This window comes from Macrotis lagotis, chromosome 3 (assembly GCF_037893015.1).
Source record: "Macrotis lagotis isolate mMagLag1 chromosome 3, bilby.v1.9.chrom.fasta, whole genome shotgun sequence".
Lineage (NCBI taxonomy): Eukaryota > Metazoa > Chordata > Mammalia > Peramelemorphia > Peramelidae > Macrotis > Macrotis lagotis.
Genome location: NC_133660.1, coordinates 52,013,517 through 52,039,676, shown reverse-complemented (window position 1 = coordinate 52,039,676; position 26,160 = coordinate 52,013,517). Strand labels below are relative to the sequence as shown.

Below are 26,160 nucleotides of genomic sequence, written 5' to 3'. Positions count from 1 at the left end.
GCATTTAAAGTTCAATATTCTAAGAAAAAGTTCTTGGGTTTTGATCTAATAGGGGTTTGTGGGAAGAAAACTAGAGTTTTATTTTCACTAACCTCTAAATGAAATTTAACATTGCCTTCCATATGAATGGAGGTAACAAATCACTCACCTGAAAAATGCTCTATCACACCAGACTACCAAAGAGGACCATGATCCAAAAAAAGGTAAGAGAACCCCTCTCTATAGGCTCTTTTGTTGTTGTTCAATCATGTCCCACTCCTTGTGACCCTATTTAGGGTATTCTTGGCAAAGAGACCAGAGTAAAAAATACATTTCCCTCTCCAATAGATTAAGGCAAACAGAGGTTAAGTGATTTTCCCAATGTCTCACAGCTGGTAGTATCTGAGGCCCAGGTCTTCCTGATTCCAGGCTCAGAGCTCTATTGTCTGAACCAGGTTTACCCAAATTGAGTTAAATCCTAGAAATAAACATATTTCAAGAACCACAGGTCCAGATGAAGTCTTAAGATTCCTCCTGACTCAACATTGTCAACACAAAGACACATTAAAGTTTCTGTAAGTTCTGCAGGACTGTGCTCTGCCTTTGTCCCTCAGGATCTCAAAGTACAGAGGTGGACAGAAGGACTTAAGGCATCAAAATAGTCTAAAATACCCTAATTATACAGATGAGAAAACGACATCAGAATGGTGATCATAAGCAGAACTGAGATGCTCAGAGGGTTGCCCCCCCCATGCTTCCTGCTCTCCATCTCCTCCTCTCTGGTTTTCAAGTATCAGCTAAAGGTAGTAACATTAAATTGTAAGCTCCTTGAGGGAAGGACTATCTTTTTGACTTAGGACGATGCCTGGAACTTAGTCTTTAATAAGGTTTTTTGAGATTGCCTCCCAATTTATAGCAGCCACCATTTACAGATATTTATTTATAGAGCACTTATAAAATTTGCAAAGTCCTCAACTCCTTTTATTCTCACTTATAGAGCAGCTATGGGGCACATGGATTGGAAGTTGGGTCAGGTGTCAGAAGACTCATCTTCCTGAGACTTCCTTGGAGAGGGCGACCCTGGACAAGTCACTGAACTCTCTTTACTTCGATTTCCTCGTCTGCAAAACGAGCTGGAGAAGGAAATGGTAAACCTCTCCAATACATGTGCCAAGAACACCCCAAATGGGGTCACGAAGAGCCAGGCACAACTGATCCACGACATTTTCAAGAAACACGGGTGCCGTCGTTATCCCCATTTTACGATGAGGAAACTGAGGCAGATGGCTCATCTTCTGGGGCCAGATTCGAATTCCTCCCTGCCCCGGGTCCTCCGCTCTGTCCACCCGCTATCTCAACTTACTTTTTGGGGAGAAGTTTGCATTTGGTCTCCTCCAACAGGCTCCATCGACTCCTTGAGGTGGGGCTGAGCTGTTGCTCGGTGGGTTTCTCGGCCTTTAATTGAATCCCGTCCACAAGGGCCGACCTCACCCGCCTCTGCCCCGCCCCGAGTCTACGCGGCCGGCCCGCGGCCCCGGCCTTCACCCCGGAGTGCCCGCGCCACGACGCCACACGCTCGCCGGGCACAAGCACGCGCAGATGCGGACAGTATGCGCCACACCGCGGAGGGCACGCACGAGCCGCGCACGCGCGGGACTGGTCCCGGGGGCTCACCCGCCTCAGTCGCGAGTCGCGATTTTCGAATCTTTCCCGCGGAACCTGATGACGCCGCTGCTCCGCGACGAAGCCCCGCCCCCGCCCGCCCAAATCACCAATCGTGCGGCTTCTTCCGGGTCCTCGCTCACGCGAGAGGGGCGTCGGCTCCGCTCCCGGAGTGGGTGACGCGTGGGCCCCGGCATCGGGAAACCCGGGGAGGAGGAGGTCGGATCGGCCACGCGCGGAGTCGGGGCCCGTTGCCCGAGGGGGACCGAACGGGTAAGAGCGAGTAAGCCGGCGCGTGGGGTGCCCCGCGGGGGCCAGGCCCACTCCCCCTCCCTTTTATTCCGCTCCGCTCCACTTCCGGCACCTTCCAGGCCGCAGCCGGGCCCCTCGCCCCGCTCTCGCCCCTCTACCTCCCCTCCCGCCCTTTGTGCCAGGGCGCAAGCGCAGCCTCCGCGGCTGTCCCCGCCCCTCCCCCGCCCGCGCTGCTGCGGGAGGCTGGAGCCGGGGGCGGGAGGAGGGCCGCGCCCATCGCGCTAGGCCGGCCCGGCTGCGGTCCCGAGGCCCGGACCTGGGGGGCGGGGCGGGGGGGCGCGGAGGGGCGGGGGCGGGGGCGCGGAGGGGCGGGGCGGGGCGCGGCGGGGCGGGGCGCGGCGGGGCGGGGCGCGGCGGGGGCGGGGCGCGGCGGGGCGGGGCGCGGCGGGGGCGGGGCGCGGCGGGGCGGGGCGCGGCGGGGCGGGGCGCGGCGGGGCGGGGCGCGGCGGGGCGGGGCGGCACACCTCAGCTTATCAGTCCACTAGCTTCTATGCCGCTCCATCCCCCACCTCCTCCATCCCCCCACCTCCTCCATCCCCCACCCCCCCCTCCATCCCCCACCCCCCTCCATCCCCTACCTACCTCCTCCATCCCCGCCTCCCCTCCATCCCCTACCTCCTCATCCCCTACTTCCTCCATCCCTGCCTCCCCTCCATCCCCTACCTCCTCCATCCCCGCCTCCCCTCCATCCCCTACCCCCTCCATCCCCGCCTCCCCCTCCATCCCCTACCTCCTCCATCCCCGCCTCCCCCTCCATCCCCTACCCCCTCCATCCCCGCCTCCCCCTCCATCCCCTACTTCCTCCATCCCCACCTCCCCCTCCATCCCCTACCTCCTCCATCCCCGCCTCCCCCTCCATCCCCTACCCCCTCCATCCCCGCCTCCCCCTCCATCCCCTACCTCCTCCCATCCCCGCCTCCCCTCCATCCCCTACCTCTTCCATCCCCTACCTCCTCCATCCCCGCCTCCCCTCCATCCCCTACCTCCTCCATCCCTGCCTCCCCCTCCATGCCTTACCTCCTCCCCCTCCATCCCTGCATCCCCCTCCAACCCTGGCTTAGCAATCCCCCCCTTCAGCCTCATTTGTCCTCTGCTTGGCAGGCAGGGACTGTTTGTTCCTCTCCTTCCCCCCCCCCCCATTGATGCTGGTAGACTGGACCTGGAGTCAGGACCTGGACTCAAATTTGGACTCAGACACTTAATCTTGACTTAGCTGTGTGTCTTTGCCTTGCAAAAGCAAGATTTCTCTCCCTTTAATCAGTCAACACGATTTTATGACACATGTCACTGACTTCCATAGGTTTAATCAGCAAACATTTAGTTGATGTAATGGATTGTCATAAAAGTATTGGACTTGTAGTCAGGAGACTTAAGCAGCTGGATAGCACCAGGTAGGAAGACCTGTATTCAAATGTGACCCTAACCCCAGGATCTTGAGCCGGGCACCTTTTGCCTCGGTTTTCACCTCTGGAAAATAAGGATAATAGTAACTATCTCCCAGGATTATTGTGAGGATTAATGAAATAAAATATGTAAAGTGCTTGATCCATTTTAAGGACTAATTAGTATTGATATGATAGTAATTTCCAGTCTAATTACTTTTTGCCTCTGGGCCCAGTGGCAAGTTTTTTTTTTTAATCATGTCTTAGTCGTCTTTATTAAAGATTTTTTTGAGTTTTACAATTTTTTCCCCCCAATCTTACTTCCCTCCCCCACACCACCCCCACAGAAAGCAATTTGTTGGTCTCTCTTTACTTTGTTTCCATGTTGTACATTGATCTGTTGATCCAAATTGAGTGTAATGAGAAATCATATCGATGTCTTCTTCATGATCTGGACAAGAATACTGTAGTGATATGCCTTTTCCTGTTCCTCATTTTAAAGAAAGGCAAAAAAAAAAAAGAAACCTGAACTCAGTCTTCCTGACTTCATTCAGGCTTGGCACCTAACTGTTCCGACTTAAGGCAATTACTAGCCATGTGACATTAGGCAAAGTACTCACTTTCCTCATCTGTAGCATCTATTTACCAGAATTGTTTTGAGAAAGGAAATATTTGTAAGATGCTTAGTACATGTTAAGCATTATATATATTAATCCTGTCTATTGCTTACCTTGCTGTCGTGTGAGATGAATCTACCCACTTAAATAAAATGGAGATTTCTCAAGGTATCAGAATTCTTGAGAATTGGACCCCCACTCTGCCTTAAAACAAGGAGAGAGAGGGGTACCAGAGCAAGGAATCCAAAATTTATCCTAAAGAAATCCCCCCCCCCATTTCTCATTAGTGAGGAAAGTGGTCTTCACAATCTAGATGGGTAAATAAAGAAAAAAGCATATAATTCAGAGACAGGTTTTCCCCCTCCAGGACAATGAATGTAGAAACATCTGGACTCAGATCAGACAGGGTCTCTTTACATTTTGGTCAAGGTAGCAACTGAGTTGCTTGTCAGGGGAGGAGAGGCAGAAGAGTCATAACACACAACCCAACTATTTCTAATCCATAATATTCTACTGAAGAAATCTCAGACTTTATTCCATTCATTATGGTCAAACAACTTAAGACTCAATTGTTTTTGCCTTCCAAGCTAGCAAAACTTTTAAGTATGGGGTTGTTGATAGATCCTGTTTCTTGCCTGATCAGATTCAGAGACTCAAGTTGACTCAAGTTGACTGCAGAATGAAGTCTTAAGAAAAAAGGTCATATTATGCATTAATGAAAGGAGTACCCATGCAGTTAATTACAGATCCTTGATAGAATAAATCAAGCTTTGCCCTATAGCTGATGAGAAATGGAAATCACTAAAATTCTATTTCTCTTTCTGAAAAGTAAAATAGTTTAAAGTTATTGATAAAAAAAAAAGATGTCACTGTGATAGCCTGAGTAAATTGGTGTTAACATAATAAAAATAAAATAAAAATCATCCACCTCTATAAAATAGATGAGTTGTGAGGGAAACTTAATCATTAATTTCCTAAGTGGAAATTATAAATATATTGTCAAAAACAATACTTTTGCCCTTCAAATTCAAATTTCAAGTTGAAAGAATAAGAACTTGAGGCTCCTAACCATAAGGGAATGTAATAATGCCAAATAAAGGCTACTCTCAGTGATATTTTTTTCCCCAATCACATGAAAAAAACAATTTTTGACAGTTTTTTAATTTTGAGTTCCAGATTCTCTCCCTCTTACTCTCCTTTCCCCTCTCCCTGGGACTATAGGCAATTCAATATAGATTATATGTGCAATTGTTGAAAACTTATTTTCATATCAATGTGTTTTAAGAGAACACATGTCTCTGTGCTTAATTGTAAGATTATTGAACATCTTTGTTGTCCTACAGACACTTAATAATTACCTAGCTTTAGGCAGCTAGGTGGCGTAGTGGACAAAGCACCGGCCTTGGAGTCAGGAGTACCTGGGTTCAAATCCATTCTCAAACACTTAATAATTACCTCGATGTGTGGCCTTGGGCAAGCCACTTAACCCCATTTGCCTTGCAAAAAGCCTAAAAAAAACAAAACAAAAAGATAATAATTACCTAGCTTTGTGACCTTAACCCCCTTTGCCTTGCAAAAACCAAACCAAAAAAAAAAAATCACATAACCTCTCTGAAGGTTTTTCATTGATAAACTAGAATGATTATTCAATTTTCTTAGTTAATTACATCCAACAGAATGATGTGCTAAATGAAAAATAGCAGGAGAAATTCTTGGATACTCTCCTTAAATGGTAGAGAATCAGGGATGAACTCTAAGCAAAAGGAAGCAGGGACCCCAGGGACAGGGGCTACTGAGAAATGTGAGTTGGGAAGTTGCTTTCAAGTTGAAGAATTTGCCGTCAATATGCTAGCATATTATCTGGAAAGGGTGGGATTTCAAATTCCAATTTCTGCATGAGCCTTAAAGCTGGGTGACTTCTGCTCAGCCTTGAGAATATCACCTCCCTATTCCTTTCCAAATCTTTGATGACTTGCTGTCTTTTATGATTTTGAGTAGTTTGTTTAAAAAATAGCTCATAAACATTTATTATTTTGTCAGCTTGATACATGACAGTGTTGCTGCTAAGGTGATGCTAGCTCTAAGGGGAGAGGTAGGAACCTTACATTTTTTAAGCTCATATTTACATGTCCAAACACTGTGCTGGGGGTACAAAAATCAAAATAGTCACTGCTTTCAATGAACTTAAATCTTGTTAAAGAAAACAAGAAGTAATTAAGAATTTCATACTGAAAATATTCAAAGCAATGCAAAGTTGTTTTGTAGGAGATACCCTTTTTTAGTTGATGGCCTTTGAGAGTCTTAAAAGGTATCAGGGATTCTAACAAATGCAGATGAGCAGTGACATTATAGGCATGAGGGACTAAATATAGGCTGCTAAATGAAGCAAAACCCTGTTTGCCTCAGTTTCCTCAACTAAAATGAGCTAAAGAAAATGGGAGACATCAAAGGAAAGTTTCATGCAGAAATAGACATGATAAAAGCCAAAAAATGGTTTAAAAAAGATAAACAGAAGAGATGGCAAAAATACACAAAAGAACTATACAAGAAAGCTCTTAACATCACTGGTAATCACACTGGTTCTGACAATATATAGGAAATGGAATTCCAGCTGAACTATTTAAAATTCTAAAAAATGATGCTGTTAAAAGTGCTATATCCAATGTCTGTCCCAGTCCAAAATGGCAATGCCAAGGAATGCTCAAATTACCAAACAGTCGCACTCATTTCACATGGCAGCAAGGATAAAGATTCTCAAAGCCAGGTTTTAGCAACACGTGAACCAAAAATTACAAGGGCAAGTTGCTTTTCTAAGCCAAGGAATTAAGAGTCCAAATTGCAAACATTTGCTGAATTATGGAGAAAGCAAGGGAGTTCCAGAAAAATCAAGATGGAAGTTTTAGATCATTTTATTTGTCTTCCTAGAAGCCTGTAGGTGAATCAGGAAGCAACCATTAGAACCAAACATGGAACCATTGGTTTAAAATTCAAGAAGGTATATATAGCAAGACTATGTATTTCTTATTTAACATATTTAGTGCATATTATGAAATGCCAGGTTAGAGAATCAAAAACTGCAATTAAAGTTGCTGAAATGTCAACAATCTTAGATATGCAGATGATACCACTCTCATGGTAAGAAAGTGAAGAGGAATTAAAATCTCTTGAAGGCTAATTATTAAAAAAAACTAAAATCTTAGCAATTGATCCCATCAATTCTTGGCAAGAGGAAACAAATTTAAGCAGTGTCGGATTTCTTGCCCTCAAAGATCACTGCAGATGCTGACTATGGCCATGAAATTAAAAGACATTTATTCCTTGGAAGTAAAGACATAGCCAATCTGGATAGCATAACCAAAACCAGACATTGCCTTGCCACCAAAAGTCTTCTGTCTGTCTCAGTCTCAGTCTCCCTCTACCCCTCCCTCTCTGTCTGTCTCCCCCCCCACTACCACTGTACTCCTGACTCCAGGGCCAGTGCTCTCTATCCACTGTTCCCACCTAGTTGCCCCTAAAATATTTTTAAAAAAATACTTAATGGGGGACAGCTAGGTGGCGTAGTGGATAACGCACCGGCCCTGGAGTCAGGAGTACCTGGGTTCAAATCCTGTCTCAGACACTTAATAATTACCTAGCTGTGTGGCCTTGGGCAAGCCACTTAACTCGGTTTGCCTTGCAAAAACCTAAAAAAAAAAATACTTAAAAAAATTACCATAGTTTAATTATAGCTAATATGAAAAGAAATTTAAATGCTTTTTAAAATTCATTTTCTAAGCTTTACAATAATGGAAACAGAAAGTGGCAGTCAAGACAAATCAATGGAAGAGGAAAGCACTGAGCAGAAAAAAGAGGGAGAAAAAAAGAAGCGGTCAAGAGTGAAACAGGTGCTTTCAGATATTGCTAAGCAAGTAGATTTCTGGTTTGGAGATGCCAATCTGCACAAGGATAGATTTCTTCGAGAGCAAATAGAGAAGTCTAGAGATGGATGTAAGTGATTTTCTACAAATTTACATGGCATAAGTCACTTAAAATATTTTATATTTGTTGGTCTTGCATTCTCTATACTTGATTGTACCTTTAATCAGAATGTAATCTTCCATCTCTAATTGTATCTTGACATTTTATTTTGATATTCTATTATATTTCTGTCTCATTTGTTAACCATTTAATTCTCATCATACTTATGATTTATACTATGCTGTTGCAAATTTCAAGCACTTTTTGTTCTTAAGAACTATATATACCTCATTTGTGTCATGTTAACAAATAGGAATTAGTCACAAAAATGGGCTGCAACATAAAAGTCAAAGAAAAATTATAAGCAAAGGATGTCAGATATCTAACAGGACTGATGACCAGCCTGTGTGTGCAATACAGTCATCAGTATCCCCCAGCAGATCAAAAAAGGAAAAACTATAGGCAAAGATATAAAGAAACTTGAGTTTAAGATTTCATGCCTCTATTTAAATTGTTTTATTAGCTAGATTTTATTTCATATTTGGAGTGTCCATAGTTTTATAATATTTTTCAATTTTTTTTTAATTGCAGCTGGTAGCTTCGAGAAGTGAGCATTAACTCCACACAGTAATCCATTTCTACAGAGGGATGCAATATTTGATATTGCTCATACAGAGAGATCTTTCATAAATCAGAAAAATTCTATCCTTACATTGCATTTTTCACGTTTCTATAGTTAGTTTAATTTGCTTTTAGGTTTTACATTTATACTTATATTCCTAGTCTTCAGTGTTTATCCAAGATTTCTTAAGTATTTCCAATAAAAATTTTATGTGATGTCAAGCTACATTTTCTTGATTAAAAAAATTGGGTAGCACTTTGTATAGGAATCCAGCAGGGATATGTGCTTTTCACATGCCAGCAAGGATAAAGATTCTACAAGCCAGGTTTAGCAACATGTGATTGTTTCAGTTAATTGGTCTTTTTCACAAACACCAAAATTTCAATATCCACCAGGTCTCAAATTTCTTCCTAGTCTGCCTCCCCATCCACTGTCCCAGCTCAGAAACCATTGCCAAACAGGCCCAGAAAGAATGTCTCCAGAAGCAGAGGCTTCCAATTATATTTTTCTGTCATCAAGCCCATGTTAGCCACATCATATTCAGGCATATTTTATTGCTTTTTCCCACCCTGGAATATCCCTATTGAGTCTTTTCTTCTCTAGGCTCAATGAGGCACTTATCTAATTCTGGTTACCTGCCTCCAGCTTATAACTCAATACAATTGAGATTGTGAGCTGATTAGGTCAGAGTGGTAGGAACTAGACTGTATACCCTCTTCTAATGCCAGGAATTGTCTCTGTACCACTATAATTGCCTTTTGCCTGGGAAATTAAAAATGACCAAGAGCATCTTTGAAGCAGCTGTGAGATGCAGCTTCTGCTTTACTTCATGTTGCAGTTTTCACTTCTTGACAGTTGACCAATAGTTACCCAGCTTAGTGGAAATGAGGGAGTCTTTTTTTATATTCAAAGATATTAATACGGGTTACCAGTGTTCCTGTATAGCCTCTCTACTACCAAACTGTTTTTAATTCTTGTTTCTTTGGACTGTTAACAATAGCCCTTAATATCAGAATGGCAACATTGTGGCATAGTGCCACCTGAAGGCCAAATCCTGAAATAACTAAACTAGCAACTTAAAAGTCTTAGATAAGAATCTGACCAGATAAGTATGTTACCTAAATTCTACTAGTCAGAAGTAACCAGAAATTGCTTTGGGAATTTCAACCCAAGTTTAATTTTAATAAGCAATTTATATTTGTGCCATTTCTTGGCACATTTCTCAAGTGTTTTAGTAAGAAATGGTAATTAGGTTAACCTAACATATGTATTTAAGATCACATTTTATGTGGCCAAAAGGCAAATTTTACCCTAATTATCAGCATTATCTGCTAATAGAAATTTTAAACCCTTAAAATTCCCATTTTTGGAATCTTTACAACTCATGTTTGCAATTATGCTTATGGTAATTGGAATCCTTTATTATACATTGAACTGGGATAAAGGGTAAGAAAATAGCAAATGTTTGTTTCCTTAATACAAATATACCTTTATTTTCATGAATTTTTACCCCTTAGATGTCGATATATCTCTTCTTGTATCATTTAACAAAATGAAAAAATTGACAACTGATGGAAAATTAATAGCCAGAGCCTTGAAAAGTTCATCCGTGGTAGAAGTGAGTAACTTTTGACTTCCATAAAATTTCCATAGACCTGTGTATGAGCATTTTTAACAGACTTCTTTTCGTTCCCCCCAAGTTGGATTTGGAAGGTACCAGAGTAAGGAGACGCCAGCCACTGGGTGAAAAGCCTAAAGATGTGGATGACCGGACTGTATATGTGGTATGGTTTATATAATTCTAGGAAACTATGTGAAGACAAGGGGTTCACTTATTGGGTCAAGAAAACTTTTAATAGTTGTAACTGCAAATCTTGTCCCTCTTCCACCAGTCATCATCTGCTAACAGCTCCAGCAGTGAGGTGGGAGAAGTGGTTTCTCCTGTCAACAGAAACATTAAAAATTTTTCCTGAATGTGTTTTAGGAATTGCTTCCCAAGAATGTTAATCACAGTTGGATTGAAAGAGTATTTGGAAAATGTGGGAATGTTGTTTATATCAGCATCCCTCATTACAAGTCCACTGGAGACCCAAAGGGATTTGCATTTGTTGAATTTGAAACAAAAGAACAAGCTGACAAAGCTATAGAAGTAAGTAGCCAATATTGGTATGAACAGCCCCTGCCCCATATACTGAGGGAGATGGGGTAGGGGGCACGAGTCATTTTAGAATTTAGTTGAATCAAACTTAACATCTAACTTGATTAATTTCTTACTTATGTTTAAGTTTTTAAATAATCCACCAGAGGAGGCACCAAGAAAACCTGGAATGTTTCCAAAGACAGTGAAAAATAAACCTATACCTGCCCTTAATCCTAATATCAGTAGAGCTGCTGGTAGGTCTTAGATTTTTCTATTTGCATTTGTATTTTAAAGTAAAAACATGACAAATAATGATGTGATTTTTGTATGCAGAGGAAAAAAAGAAAAAAAAGAAAAAGAAATCACGAATTAAAAAGGAAGGTGTTCAGGCAATAGTAGAGACCAAGGAAACAAATACAGACACCCCTGATGAACATTTAAACAAGCTTAAAAGGCACAGGACACCATCTGAGGGCTCAGAAGTCGGTAGTTCAGATATCCAAAGGCCACCATCTAAGAAGGAGAAGAAAAAAAAGGAACGATCCGAAGTGTTGGGCTTACCTGAAGAAAGCAGAGGTGGGAAGAGGAAGAGAAATAGTTCTGGAGATGTGGATTCATTGATACCAAGTTCAAAAGTTAAGAAAGGTTCTTTTAAGGAAGAAAATACTAAAGATGAGCATCCAAAAACTGAATTACCAAAGGACTGTAAAGGTAAAAGAGAAAGTGCATTTTAAGTGCTATTAAGAGGAAAAGGAAAGAATTGTAATTAATCTAGTCTTTTTGCTTAGACCTAGAAGTCTCTACTGAAGAGGAAAAAGATTCTGGAGATATGAAAGATGGATCCCTTTTAAAATCAAAAAGAAAGCATAAGAAAAAGCATAAAGAAAGACACAAAATGGGAGAGGAGGTCATACCATTGAGAGTACTATCCAAGTATGTTACTAAAATAACAGCTCCTTTTGATCTTGATTTAATTATGGTTATTTTATTAAAAGACATTTAGCTAGAAGTACATAGGTAAAACATTCTCATTTGGACAGAAATAAGTCTTTTATTGGGGAAAACTTTAATGTCTTCCAGGCCATCACCATTGCTAAAGTGCAATTCCCGTTTACATATAACAGAGTTGCATGTTAGCAACAGTAATGGCCTGGAGCCAAAGTTTTGTAGCCCAGATGGAAAAATCCAAAAATTTGACTGGTAAAACAGCTCCTTTATAAGCCATCAGTAGAATTCACCACAACTCAAACATGGAAGCACTTAATTTTAAAATCATAGCAATCACTTCCATATTAAAGCTGAGGAGGTCTTGATGTCTTATTTGTATTAAAATAGGTCAGTATTTAAATTACCGAATAGGAAAAAGTAAGACTCACCATCACTAAAACATGGAAGCACTTACTTTTCTTATAAACAAAGCAAGTAAATCCACGTTTAAGTGGTGGGGAGTCCCAAGAAGCCCAGTAGGAATTCTCTCCAATACCTTTTCCTGCAAAGTGAGAATATCAGAGTAAATAACTCATACAAAATCAGCATTAGCTTTACCGTGCCAATTTGAAATCCCCTCCACTGAAACATGGAAGCACTTACTTTTATATTATGTAGCAGGTACCCCCATGTTAAAGCAGAGAGAATTCCTTGCAAAAATTGTTATCGCAAGTACATTTAAAACAACCAAGGAATCAAATCATTCATAATTGAGTCAATGAGAACAGGATTCACTCCTACCAAAACATGGAAGCACTTACTTTTTTTTAAATCACAGAAAGTACCTCCATGTTAAAGTAGAAGGGGTCCTATAAGTTCTTTTAACTTCTTTAAAAGGCGGAGTACATTGGTGAGGTTTCCCGTACCTTTAAAGGAGTAAGTTTTCTTTACCTTCCTTGACTTTCTCTTTCTCTTCCTCTTCAGTGTGTGTCAAAGACTCTAGCTCCCCCTACTTCTCTATTTATACCATTCTTAACTCCAGAGTTCCTTTTGCCTTTTTATCTCAAAGAATCATTACTTGAGTCTTTTGTTATTATAATGTATCTCCTCTCTGGGAATGTCTGATCCTGGGTGGATCTGGATGCTTCTTTTCTTTCTTCCTTTTTTTTTTTTTTGAAGTATACAGTTGTCAATGTTAACTGCTAAAACCATTACCACAAGATATCCTCCTCTTTAAAAATCCCCTATCTACTTGTTTGATGGCACAGATTAGGGTAACAATGAGTGTTCTCACAGTGGCCAAATAGTCATTGTGTTTCTATCTAGCAAAACTGGAGCTGTTTGTAGAAACATCTACATGTTAAATGTATGTAAATATATAAATTGCTTCCATTGGGTGGTTTTTTTCTTTTTTTAGAAATTCCTTTTGATAGTAATGTTTTTTCTTAAATTTGTGGGGGAGGGTTTTTTCCTTAGCAAAAAGTTACTTATTTCTCTAATTAATGAAATTATTCTGGAACTTATTTCCAAAAAATACATATTTGAGAAGCAAACCTAAGAGGTTCCTGATAAACTAAAAAAGACTCTTATCTTTTTGATTATTTTATTGCTTCAAACTTCAGAAGTCATTTAAGCCTATGCAATGTTCTTTTGCCATTAGCTGACATTTCATTCCTTTTTCTTCCTTTACAGGAATGAATGGATGGAATTGAAAAAAGAATATTTGGCTTTACAAAAAGCCAGTATGGCTTCTTTAAAAAAAACAATATCCCAAATAAAATCTGAGAATTTAGGACAGATGGACACAGATACTGGAATAAAAAATGACCATGGTAAAGATGCGATAATATTTATCTCCCTTTTATGTAAATATTATTAACTTATTTGTAGATATGCCATCTAAAAACCAAGTCCTCTATGTTTGCAGGCTTTTTCTAAAACTTGTTAGTTGTATAATTTAACCTTTCAAAATGTGACTCTTTACAGACCTTTAATTTCTGACCCCTTAACTCCTCCTCTATTTTTCATTTTTCAATCTCAGATTCACTGTATATTGTGAGGTTTTAATGTAACTACTCATTTGAACCAAATCATCACCTACCTACACAATTTGGGACCCATATCCTCAATACTTCGTGAAGTTATTGTGCTGGGTGCTCCATACATTGGTGTGCACAGTTAAGTGCATAAAAGGCCTAAATATGCTAAACATTAACATCATCTTTCTGTAACCCAAAAACCAAAGCCGTATCAGAGGTTTTGAGAATAATTGGGGGTCTCTTGAAATATCTGCCAAAGAGAAGCTACAATTTCATCTGTAATTTTATCTTTATTTAAGTAAGGGAAGAGCACTTTGTAACCAAGCTTTAGGGAATTCTGCCATTTAGGGATTCCATAGATAACAATTTTGTTTTAAATAATTAACTTAATGCAGATGAATGAGAATTTTTTATCTTACAATAATGAGTATATATGACTACCACTATAAAATACTTGTTTTATTTAACTTGATTTTTAAAAAAAGCATTATTGCTTAATAACTCTTAAGTAATTTAAAAAAACTAAATCTACTTGGTTTTATATTTTCTCTGAAATCTTTAAAAGTTATCTCCCTTTTCTAATCTTAAAAATTAACACATGGATTTTTTTGTTTTGGTTTTTTTTTTTCAGATTTTTTTTTTCTCACTCTAACTGTCCAAATAGGTCTTGGCTTTAGGGATTATAAAATTCTGGAGCAAAATTCATTAAGAAATGAATAGGGATAAATATAATCATTATGTAACCAACAAAAGGAATCCTAGTATAAGCTTTGGTAATTTTGCAATACATTTTTACTCTATCAGACTTGTTACATGAAAATTGTCTTTCCTTTTCAAATTAACAGCAAACAGTGAAGACTGCCAGCCCCCTGAGAAGGTTAACACAATGGGACCCCAGTTTGTAAGTGGAGTAATTGTGAAGATCATTAGCACAGAGCCCTTGCCTAGCAGGAAACATCTCCGGGTAAGACTTTGAGCTTTCTGGTTAACTGTCACCTTTCCCTGGAATAACTTGTACTAGCCAGGGAAGAGATTTTGAATATGCAAAACTGTTTAAGACTAAACAGATTGAAATTTCTCCTTTGGTGTAGAAACTGTGCTTAAGTTTGTTAATAAATGGTAAACTTAGTCCAAAGCCTTTAAAAGGTCCTTTCTGTTGCATAATAAACCTTTTTTTTAAAACTTTTTTAATCCTTTGAGTTCTAAAGCTTTAAGTAGTTTATTGACTGATTTAAAAATCAGCTTCCAATTTCAAACTTTTACTATTTGAAATTAAAAAAAATTGTGGGAAGGTTTATAAAGGCATTAAATTTATCCATATTTAATTTTAGTTGGAAGTAAAAGTTCCTAACTCCCTTGTAGTGGAATGATTTTATGCTTAACTAATAACTTAACAATTGCTAAATTAAATTATTTTATTAAAATTCACAAAACTACAAAAATGTTTTAGATTTTATTAACATAAGATTTTTTCCCAATGAAAACATTTTTCAGAAAAATTTACATAAAGTTTTTAAGCTTGAACAGAATTTTATTAATCTGAAACTTAAGTAATGTGAAATTTTCTTAATGTTTACAGTTTCAATGGATATTTAGAAGAAACTTTATATTTGTTAAACTTCAAAACATTTTTCATTCATTTTCAAGTTTATTTTCAAGTAGATAAAGCTGTTTGCTGAAGAAAAGAAAACATTTTAAATGTTTTTGACAGCTAGATTGTAAATTAAGATGTGATAGTTGAGACTGTAAGGCTAACACTTTTCTGCTGACTCAACTCTTACAATTCTGTGATTCTGAGATTTTTTTTCTAGTAATGATCATGGATTTTACTAATCTAATCCAATTAGGCACTACTTTTGTCTAACTTTTTTCATTAATGTCTATTTACAGAGTAATATTTTCAAGGGATGAATATTTAAGTACTCTGCACAATTTTTGTAAATAAGGACCCAATAAATGTTGAATTAAATTGATTAAACCCTCCCCCCACTTGGGGCTGTTGACCCAGGGACAACCTTGATCTCATTAGCACAAAGTTCTGATTTGGTTTGGCTAGACTGAAACTGTGACTAGTCAACAAATATTTATTAAGTATCTACCATGTGCCAGACACTTGAAATTTTTCAGGACTAATAAGAAACTAATTCAAAGAAAATGTGTCAAGTTAAAAAAATTTTATAAATGAAAACTGATTTTTCAAGTATTTAAAAACCCTTAGTTAGGCTTTAGAAATTGGAAACTTGAATCCTGGTAATAGTTCCATTATATTTATCATCAAAAAGATGATAAAATCTTAATGTTATGAATTTGCCATCACCTGATTTACAAAAGTGGATAGCATATTACCTCCTGTGGCTAAAAATTTGACTATTTGTTTTTTAATCCAAAAGGAAGTACTGTAATGTATTACTTCAATAACATTGAAATAATTTAAAAATACATTATCCAATTTCTAAAATGTATTTTAAAAAAAAAGAACTACATATCCTGATTTGGTACTTTGTTTTAAAAATTATTAACCAGAAAAAAAGTTTGGGTTTTTTTGCCCCTTGTTTTAATATCAGCCAAGTCTCTTTGTATATTTTTGGTAACCTACATTTATAGCCAAAAGTTACCTTGAAGTTAAAGAGGGAGGGGAATTAAAGGAAGATTCCTTTTTCTATTGAGTAGTTTCAATTATTTTCTTTTAATTTTATGGATGGGACTTGGAGAATTAAGAGTAGTGTCACATTCCTGCATAAGAGGATTGGCTTTGTAGAACCTGCTGTGACCAAAATCAATTAGAAATACAGGATCCTAGTTAATTTCCCCTCACAGCAGGTTTTTACAGGTAAATGTTTCAATGTTTGTGACTACTATTGGTCTCAATTGTTTAGAAGAATTTATTTAGGATTTTGATAGAAACTACTGAGAGACTATGGATCATGTGTCTATCAGAGCATTATATTTCAAGAGATTTGAAAAGTCCTTTTCTTTATAGTTATAATGCAAACCAAAATACCTTTAAAAACATTAAATTTACTTAAAGTGATTTGTGTTTTTGAAAAAGTATATGAAGGCAAATTACCTTCCTAGTGTATTTTGTGCTTTTTTTTTAATGATGGATAGGGGATTATCTGTAAAAGTTTGTTTGCTGTTATTTAAAACTACCTCTGGGTATAATAAAGCATTAGTATACTGTCTCTTTACGTCTCTCTTCTGCAATTGTGGGAGTATGGCTGTGAATGGAAAACAAATGAAACCAGTATATTAAAGATTTCTTTTTCCTTATAAACATTTTTTTCCTACTTGAGAAGAAATATTTAGTATAAGGAATATTTGATTCCTGTCTTAAGCTTTATACTGAATCATCTTTTGTGGAAGTATTCTTTTTTGTGTGTTTAATTTTTGGTAAAAACTTATTTTTCATTTCTCTTTCTCCTGAGCTCTACAGGAAACCTTAGCAGTGATATCTGAAGTTGTTTATGTTGATGTACTGGAAGGAGATACTGAGTGCCATGTTAGATTTAAAACTCCAGAGGATGCTCAAGCAGTAATGAAAGCACATGCAGAAATTAAAAAGAAGTATAATTGGAAATTTGAAATCCTTTCTGGTAAGGTTTTCAGTAACAAGAAATGTTAACTTGCTAAATGGTTCTTAAAATTGGACAAATTTCACAAGGGATAGAGCTGGCTTCAAGTTTTTCTGCATGGCATACAATCTTTGTCTGGCTGTGTTAATTAAAATTAGATATACCAGATCATGATTACTTTTTGTGTTTGCACATTTCTCATTCTTGTTCTCTTGCTTTTTGTTGGTGGTGGTGGAGCCAGTGCAGACACAAATGTTTGTTAACATTTTTAAAGACTTAGAATACATTGCAGGAGAGGGAATTACAGATATAATAATCACCATTTCTGTGTTCAAATTTCACTAATTCTGGGAAATTTGATATTTTGGATTCAAAATTGTACAGTGAACTTACTTTTACAGGTAAAAGATTGACTTTTTTGTCCCATAATTTGAATACTTAAAAATTGTTTTTAAATTCTGATTTGTTTTCTTTATATGTAACTAGTCAGTTGTCCATATTTCTTTTTTTTACAGGTGACCATGAACAGAGATACTGGCAGAAGATTTTAGTAGATAGGCAGGCTAAACTTAATCAACCCCGTGAAAAGAAAAGAGGAACAGAGAAGGTAAAAAGACTAACATCCACATGTCTAAGAGTATTCCTTTTAGACAGATTTTCTTTCTTCTCAATTTTATATAACTTTAAGAACCATATTTTACCAGAGTCCTTGTAATTGTACTGTTTTAAGTCAGCAAGCATTTATTAAGAACCTACACTGTACTAAGCATTGGCCATTCAAGGAAAGAGAAAAAAAACCCTGCCCTCAAGGAGCTCACAGTCTAATGGGGAAGGCAACTTGTAAACAGCTATGTACAAAGGATATATGTTTTCAAAACAAAACTCTCCAGGGATCTTATATAAAACTTGACTTAACACTAGTTTGCCCCTCACTAAAGTAAACCTTTGATATTTCTTTGTTTCTAATGTACTTTGTATTCTGAGTTAAGCAGTCTTGATTTCTGGCTCCTTGTATGTTAAAGTTTAATGAAAAACTATTATTTGAAGGATGTCTTAAAGGTAAAATCACAATGTATTTAGAATAGTTTATAAAGATATGAGGTTTCACAGATAAGATTGAGAAACCTTAGGCATACTATGCTTCTTAGTGATGTTTTTAGTAAAGTTAGTAAAGTTTTATCACTTTGGAGAGGATTATTGTTTTGAACTTAGATCTTCAAGATCTTCAAAAAAATTAAATGACTTAAAAATAACTGCATTTTTTTTCTTAACCTTTGAGTGGTATGAGTTAATTTAGAAGGAAAATCATTATTGTCAAGTACTTATGCTTAATTTTGCTTGACTAACTAAAGTAATAAGACAGTGTTTTTTGATGCTCATGTTTTCCATTTGGGGAAAAAATAGTTCTCATCACAGGTTTGTAATACACACATTCCAATTATTGAGTGCCTAGACTATATGTAAGGATGGGTGATTAGGATACGAAGACTCTTCCACCCAATGCCCCTGCCCAAACCCCCAAATATTTGTTTACATAGAAATAAATTTTAAGGAAACTAGGTATTCAAAATAATGGAGTTAGAGGGAGCATGTTCCAGTTCCACTTAAATTAAAATTTGAGTGAAAAGGGAGTTTTCAGAGTATAATCTTTTTCCTCTGGCTCATCTGAAAGAATCATCCTGTCTTATAGAAATTATAGAGTCTTAATTCTTAAGGATTAGAAGCAAGGAAGACAATCTGCATTTATTTGTCCTTAAGTTTTGAGAGAGTCTTGATGAGTGACTAATTTGTCCACTTATTTAACAGAGTAAATAGAGCACAAGGACCAACCAGTCTCCTGCTGTAGTGGAATTTAGAGTTAAGACAAAGACATCAAGGCTCTTTAACATAATTAAATAGAGATTTGGCATACATATTTGCTCTCAGTTTGAGTAGCATGTGAGAAATAAGACTAGTTGCTATTCCATGCTACCTTTGTACAATAATTGTTGATTTTTCTGACTTAAAAAAACAACTACATTTAATCAGGACGGCTCAGATGCTGTAAAGAGTTTCTGATTGTGATAGTAGAAGAATTTGGGTTAATTAATTATCTCCCTTAATGGAAACCTCTGTAGTCTAAGTGTGAAGAAATTCAGTCCTGAGAGGTGTTAATTTCAAAGCCTATTTGATACTATTTAAATTAATCCAAGCATATTTCACTGACTGGAAGTATTTGTTTAATCCTTGCTTCATTTGTAAATTCAAGAGTAAACACAGGAAATTAAATGTTCAGAAAATGTCTTAAGAGCAATAGTTTGCCTTTAAGAACAGGGGAGTGAGTTGGAGGAGATTCAAAGATGTTATTAAATAGATTTGGATAAAGGCCAGAGTGAGAAATGCCATGAATGTCCCTTAAGTTAATCACCGCCAAAAATTTACCCTAATTAGCTGATTTAACTCCTTTCTGCTCTTGGTACATTCCTAACCAGAGGGAGAACTAAAGCATTTATAAAAATGAAGTGTGGTTTAAATTAAGATCATTTTTCAGTATGTAAAAAAAAAATCATAGTATAAGATTTGGACATATCTTTTCAATCTAATTTTCATGACAACCCATAAAAAATAATGAGGATGACTTGATTTTTTTTGTATACATTAAAATTTCAAAGAAATTTTCCACAACAGCTCAACAGTGAAGTTTAGAATTCCCATTGTACTGGTGGCTGAGACCAAAATATTCAAATTTGATCTTGATTCCAAAATTTCTAAGTAAGTTCAGTTCTTTTAACTCTATAATCCACCAATATAATCACTTAATTTTAGCAAAAAATATTAACTTGTAATGATAAAATGTGCTAAATTTGTGGAAGTTTTTTAGTATATTTGGCATAGACCTTTTGCAATATGCATGCATCCTCCAAACAGGTGTAAGTTACTGTAACATCCTCTAAATGATCAAATCCTATGTGGCAAATCCAGTGAATAACATTAGAAAAGTATGCCCTAGTGAAGCAAGAGTTTGAGCATGGGTTTGAGCCCTGCCTGTGATATCTACTACTTTGAAATCTGAACCTCTCCTACCCAGCAACTCTCCTAAGACTATTGGAGATGAATTACTATCTGAATCAATTTTGAAGGAGTTTCCAAAATCTTAACTTTCTATACTAACAAAATCATAGATCCAGGTCTTATCCTTTCTCTCTATACATATTAAGGATCAGTGATAATAATAAAGAAAAGAATCAGCAGTGATGATTTTGTGCAAATAATTATATTTTGGTTATATTTATTATAACTACAATATTATCTGACTTATCTGCTTTATATATATGAATTGCTCAAAGTAGGTACATAAATGTTGAATCTGTCTTTAGAGAATAAAAGGACTATAAAAATTAATTAGTGGGAAGTAACATAATTTTGTAAGAGAAATATAATTATTTCACAAATATTGTATAAAATCCAATATTTAGAGCTGGAGCAGACCTTAGAGATTATCTAGTCTTATTTTATTAATTAAGAAACCAAACACAGAAACTTGTATACATAAAATTTGAATGTTATAGTCAATTTTCTTCACAGTTGTGGCATCTATTGAAATATTCTCTGAGAGTATTTTATTTAGTTATGTTATGCAAATGAATTTGAGAGGTAGTACAATGAAAATTCTGAATTCAAATGCCTCTTTACTATTAGCAGTGTTGTGACCCCAGGCAAGTCAATTAATCTCTCTCTATGCTGAGGATGGGATGGGATCAACCATATATACCCTTCCAGGGTTGTGAGATAATATTTGTAAAGAACTTAAACACAATGCCAGAGCACAGTTGGCACTTCATAAATGCTTTTTCCTTTCTTCAGAAATAAATTCAGTTTAAAAAAATGTTTTTCTTAAAGGTAGGCAAGCTAAAATGATGATGCCCCAGTACTCTTGTCTGTATTTTTAACATTACAAATTACATAGTCATATATTTCTTAGTTGAAGAGCCCAAATTTAAATCTTAAAGAAAAGAATGCTCTTCATGAGTCATTCTTGATTTATTCAATTAATTTAAATGATGGCTTTAGAAAGTGGAAAGTCAGAGTAGACAAGTGCTGTGAAATGTTTAAGAACTGTCTGGGGGTAGGTTCATTCTGAAACCAGCAGTAACCTTTAATATTGTACATTATAGCGAGCAATTTTTTTTTTATCTCCAAGTTGTAGTGTCTCTCGAAGTTATCTTCTTTTTAAAATTTTTTTTTATTTATTTAAGGCAGTGGGGTTGAGTGACTTGCCTAGGGTCACACAGCTAGACAATTATTATTGTCTGAGTTCCGATTTGAACTCAGGTCCTCTTGACTCTAGGGCCAGTGCTCTATCTGCTGCTCTTCTCCCATGTTACCTTCTAAAACATTCTGTGAAGCTCTATCTTGGAACCAGTGGTTTCATACCGACTTCCTAGGCCTTAGTTCTCTCATTTATAAAAAGGGCTGAATTGTAGGGAACAAGCAGCAAGATGTGTACATAGGGAGAAAACACTAGTTTTGGAGAGTCAAGGGCAGATTTACAGAGGGCTGGACTGAGGTGATGGGCACAGTTATATCAAACAGAGAATACACATAAATAACATGGAGAAGGGCAAAATTGAAAAAGTAATCTGGGCAACTAGTTAGCATAGTGGATAGAACACTGGCCCTGGAGTCCTGAGGACACTCAATAATTATCTAAGTGTGTGACCTTAGGCAAGTCACTTAACCCCGTTGTCTTGCAAAAAAACAAAAAACAACAAAGTAATGATTTTAACCTGATTATTATGCTCAAAGGGTCCTGGCTAAAGGTCTATTAAATATTCCTTTGGATAGATTACCTCTGCCCCCTTTAGCTGCATGACTTTAGGAAATCCAACCTCTCTGGGTCTATGTTTTTCTCACCTGTTTGTTTTTTTTTTTTAAAGGAGTGTGGTGAATTAGATGGTCTTTTAAGGTTCCTTCCAGTTCTAGATCAATCCCTATGATATTTTTAATTCATCATTTGTAGATTGTTTTTGATTCTATTTTCTCAAGTAAAATTTTATTTTGATGCATGTACATAAAATAATCTTAATTACTACTAGTGCAGAAGAGTTGATTAGCTATCCTTCCATACAGATCCTCTGGCATTTGGATATTTGGGGTGCTTATTTAGGAATTATCTCTTGGGGGTCAAATTTTACAAACCTACATCTTAAGAATTACTGTAGATAAATGGAATCAAATAATGATGTTAAAAGATTTACTAGATGAAATTAATGAGTTATCCCTTGACTTGAATTTAGCTGATCAAAGAATCTTTATATCTGTATAGTATATTTGAACATTATTTTCATTTTGGAACATACTCAAATTTCCACCTTCTCTCCTAGTTGATCAACAAAGCTGAAAAAATTAGACTGGCCAAGACCCAACAAGCAAGTAAACATATTAGATTTTCAGAATGATTGAAAGCATTTGAATTTTGTTCTACCTTGAGGACTTATAAATTCACTGAATACTTTTATTACCATTGTTAAGAAATGTTTCTTTCTGTTTTCTTTTCATCACAGTACTACAGAATGTTTTAAGACTTCTTTTAATTGAATTAAATTTAACTACTTTGAGCCTGTATTAAGAGCTTTTTTGTTTAGCATTTTTGGATAATTTATGTAAATCTACCGAACAAATGTAAAATTCACAATAAAATGTGTTTTGTGGACTTTGGGATTTATTTTTCTAAAGGAGTTGTATCTAAACTGAGTTGAGTATTTCTCCAAAAAAATTACTTATGAAAAGAGAAGATTCCTATCAAGGAAAAAAAAGTCAGCCATATCTGGGGAGCCTAGTATGATTCCCTCTCTGAGCACTGGAATTTGTTAAAGATCTGATCTCTTTGGGGAGGTATTTATTCCAAGACTGTGCCTGCAGGGCTGGGCATGGCATTATATTTCTTATCCTCAGATTGAGTACGATGATTATTTCAAGGAGACTGAAGGGCTGAGCATTGAGTAATAAGATTAATTACAATTGGTTAATTCAGATTAATATCTCTAACCAAAAAGAAAAAAAAAGATAGGGGAAAAATTCTTTAGTTCACTCCTTAGTTGGATGGAAAGGCTTGATTTTCTGGAGTATGCCATCCAGCCTAAATCCTTGTTACTAGACAGACCTATACTAGAGCCTTTGAAATTCCTAGCAGATGGTTGACAAAAGGCATTGTTTCTGTTTCCTGTGGATTCAACAAACCTTAAATTGCCTTCTAGTTGTAGTCTAGGCTACCTGGGGTACAAAGATGAAAAAAAATGGTTTATAAAGAAGAGTAATGATAAGAAAAGTAAACTGCAAAGGGTGTGTTCTGTGGCTGCCACCACATTCCAAAAGTAGATAAGCAGCTTAAAAATAAGAAAGTTGGAGGCCACTTTCTTCTGATCAGAGTTGAAGTTTAAATCCTTGACTTACTTAATTAGCAAAAGTTAACTTGTCTATAAGAATCTTGAGTTCATATACAAGCCCATTTGTATATACAGCACACCTTTGTGTTCCGTAAGAATTCCTTACTGTTTGCAAGGAGTTTGATGGTCAGGGCTAAGAATATGATACTCTTAAAAGTATCTTGAAAGGTACAAAAGACTTTGTGAAATTAAGAAAGTCTTATTCTTCAACAAATAGAGAACTACTTTCTGCAGAGATGGGCCTTTCTAATAGCCCTTAAAACAAATGAGGGTGGAGCTTGCTTGCTTACTAAGGTAATCTATGCCAGGGGTGATACATGGATTTAAAATTCAACCAAACCATCACCAGACACTACTGAAAATAAGTGCCTAGCTCTAAGATAATTTTCCTTGTATTTGGGAAATCTGACAAATTAGAAGCGAATCTAAGACCACTAGAGAAGTTCAAAAGTTTCATCTCCCAGTGAATTTTAGGGGAGAAGGCTACACTTAAGTCCTGGGACTTGAACTAGACTAAAAAGAGATAGGCAACTAAGGTAGAGAAAATTCCAGACCTCTATGTAAAAAAATCAACTTATGTCATTCTATGTAGCAAAAGACAAATCTTGAAATATAGGTGGGACCCTGAATCCCTAACTCCAAGACAATAGAAAATTACACTAGGGCACACTAGCCACCTATAAATATCAAGTTGGGAACTAGGTATCTACTTAAAAAGGAGCTCCAAGGGTTCATAAATGCCAAATGATTTACTTGAAAGGCCAGAGCTTCTCTCAGGGCTAGAATAGTTAAAATGCTGAGAAAAATAAAACCTTTTGCATTTTTGAAGGAAGTACAGAATAAATGGAGAGCCACAGCTTGCTTTTCAGGAAGGGGAATGGAGATTTGATGAGAGGGCTTCAGATGACTCTTTGACCTATTCAGCCACTTTGAAGCAAGAGTCAAGTCCTTGAAAGACAAATTTGGGGTGAAGTAACCAAAATCTTGATGGCCCAGGTTGAATAATTTAAATTCTTCTCTGTGTAGTAGTAAGCCACTTCGGAATCAGGGCTAGGGAGGGGGACTGAAATAATCCCTCCTTGCAAGACCTTGCCTTCTAATGGAGGAGCCAAGTACCTATACAGTTTATGTACAGGATAAATATAGTGTGAATGCCATATTGGGAAGGAAGTGAGTAAAAGAGGAATCACAAAATGTTAGGATGAGAGAAACTTTGAGGCAATGATAAGGAAACAGAACCTTCCTGACCTGTGGGTCAATGAAGAGCCACACAGTGGCAGGAAAAAATGTTGCTAAGACTCACTTGCTCTTAGAGGTAATGAGAACTAGACCAAGTGATGACAATGAGAATAGAAATAAAAGGTCAAGTGACCTCAAATTAACTTAGTGGTCCTATATAGAACACCTAGAAGAGAGAAGATTCAAAAGTATTTTGTCTATATTAAACCTACAGAAAAAAAAAGTCAAGGTGTTTAGGGAAAGCTCACTTGGGGGAAAAATCTGAAAGTCCCTTCAAGGATTCTCATTATTTGGGAGGTTCCAGGTGCTGAGGATACAGCTTATATTCTATAGGAAAAACAGCACTAATAAAAAGTCTGCATACATACAGAATTGGTGCAAAATAAGTAAATAGGGCTTTAATAATTGGGATCAAGGTCTTCAGAAACAGGTGTCTCTGTAGGAGTTGTTCATAAATAGGATATTAAGAAGTGGAGGAACTCCCTGCATTGTTGTGTCCTGATTGTGAAAAATTAACCTTTCATCCAAACCTTGCATTCCCCCTTGCATATAATTGCAATAGCTCATTGTAATAAAGAAAAACCTTATTATATGAAATATCTTGGCCTATTCCCCCTCTCCTTTTTCTTTCTCCCATTACATTTCCCTTTTTTCTATTGACTCCATTTTTACACCGTATTTTATCTTCAAATTCAGCTTTCTCCTATACTTCAACTATAAAAGTTCCCTCTACCTGCTCTATGAACTGAGAAGGTTCATATGAGTATTATCAGTGTCATTTTTCTATACAGGAATACATGCAGTTCATCATTAAGTCCCTCATATTTTCCCCTTCTCCACTCTCTATGCTTCACCTGAGTCCTGTATCTGAAGATCAAACCTTCTGTTCAGCTCTGGCCATTCCAACAGGAACATTTGAAATTCCCCTGGTTCATTGAAAGTCCATCTTTTTCCCTGGAAGAGGACATTCAGCCTTGCATTCCAAGCTCTTTTGCCTTCCGGTATATTATATTCCACAGTAAATTCTTTTTTCAAAAGTTTTTATTTTTTTAATTGGAAGGTAGAAAGTGACAGGAAACCAGAGTTTGAGTATCAGCCCTGTCCCTGAATAATTGAGTGACCTTGGGTGAATCACTAAAATTCTCCACTTCTCAATTTCATCCTATAGGGGTAGAATTTCAAAGGTCTCTTAAGTAATTCAAATTTTCAGTAATTCTGCATCCATACCAACATAAGTACCCACTATTGTCTCCTCAAGTACCTTGTTTGTGCTTTTTGGTGCCTAAA

The 26,160-nt window shown here is 37.0% G+C and overlaps 2 protein-coding genes across 11 annotated transcripts in view; one reads left to right on the top strand and one right to left on the bottom strand.

Moving 5' to 3' along the window:
* The window catches only part of ZGRF1 (zinc finger GRF-type containing 1), a 78,355-nt gene extending 76,427 nt beyond the window's left edge, over window positions 1-1,928 (bottom strand). For 6 of the 10 annotated variants that reach the window (XM_074228678.1, XM_074228680.1, XM_074228679.1 and 3 more), the window contains exon 1: window positions 1,343-1,927. The gene's annotated coding sequence lies outside the window, so the exon portion shown is untranslated. Of the gene's footprint in view, window positions 1-1,342 lie in introns of all 10 variants that reach the window. The other 4 variants (XM_074228685.1, XM_074228686.1, XM_074228687.1 and 1 more) reach the window with 2 other exon arrangements.
* On the top strand, window positions 1,790-23,057 carry LARP7 (La ribonucleoprotein 7, transcriptional regulator). The gene is made up of 13 exons (XM_074228688.1): window positions 1,790-1,914; window positions 7,728-7,939; window positions 10,049-10,149; window positions 10,232-10,315; window positions 10,516-10,680; window positions 10,817-10,925; window positions 11,005-11,382; window positions 11,460-11,604; window positions 13,291-13,430; window positions 14,483-14,601; window positions 17,071-17,230; window positions 17,725-17,816; window positions 22,573-23,057. The coding sequence occupies exons 2-13, from the start codon at window positions 7,738-7,740 to the stop codon at window positions 22,645-22,647; spliced, it is 1,770 nt and encodes a 589-aa protein (XP_074084789.1). The 5' UTR covers window positions 1,790-1,914; window positions 7,728-7,737; the 3' UTR covers window positions 22,648-23,057.
* Window positions 23,058-26,160: the final 3,103 nt, after the last annotated feature.

Excerpts from the sequence above, each read along its gene's own strand:
- LARP7 (XM_074228688.1), top strand. The coding sequence starts at position 7,738 with ATGGAAACAGAAAGTGGCAGTCAAGACAAATCAATGGAAGAGGAAAGC. Across the intron at positions 10,926-11,004 it reads TAATATCAGTAGAGCTGCTG|AGGAAAAAAAGAAAAAAAAG; the intron begins GTAGGTCTTAGA and ends TTTTGTATGCAG. Across the intron at positions 13,431-14,482 it reads TGGAATAAAAAATGACCATG|CAAACAGTGAAGACTGCCAG; the intron begins GTAAAGATGCGA and ends TCAAATTAACAG.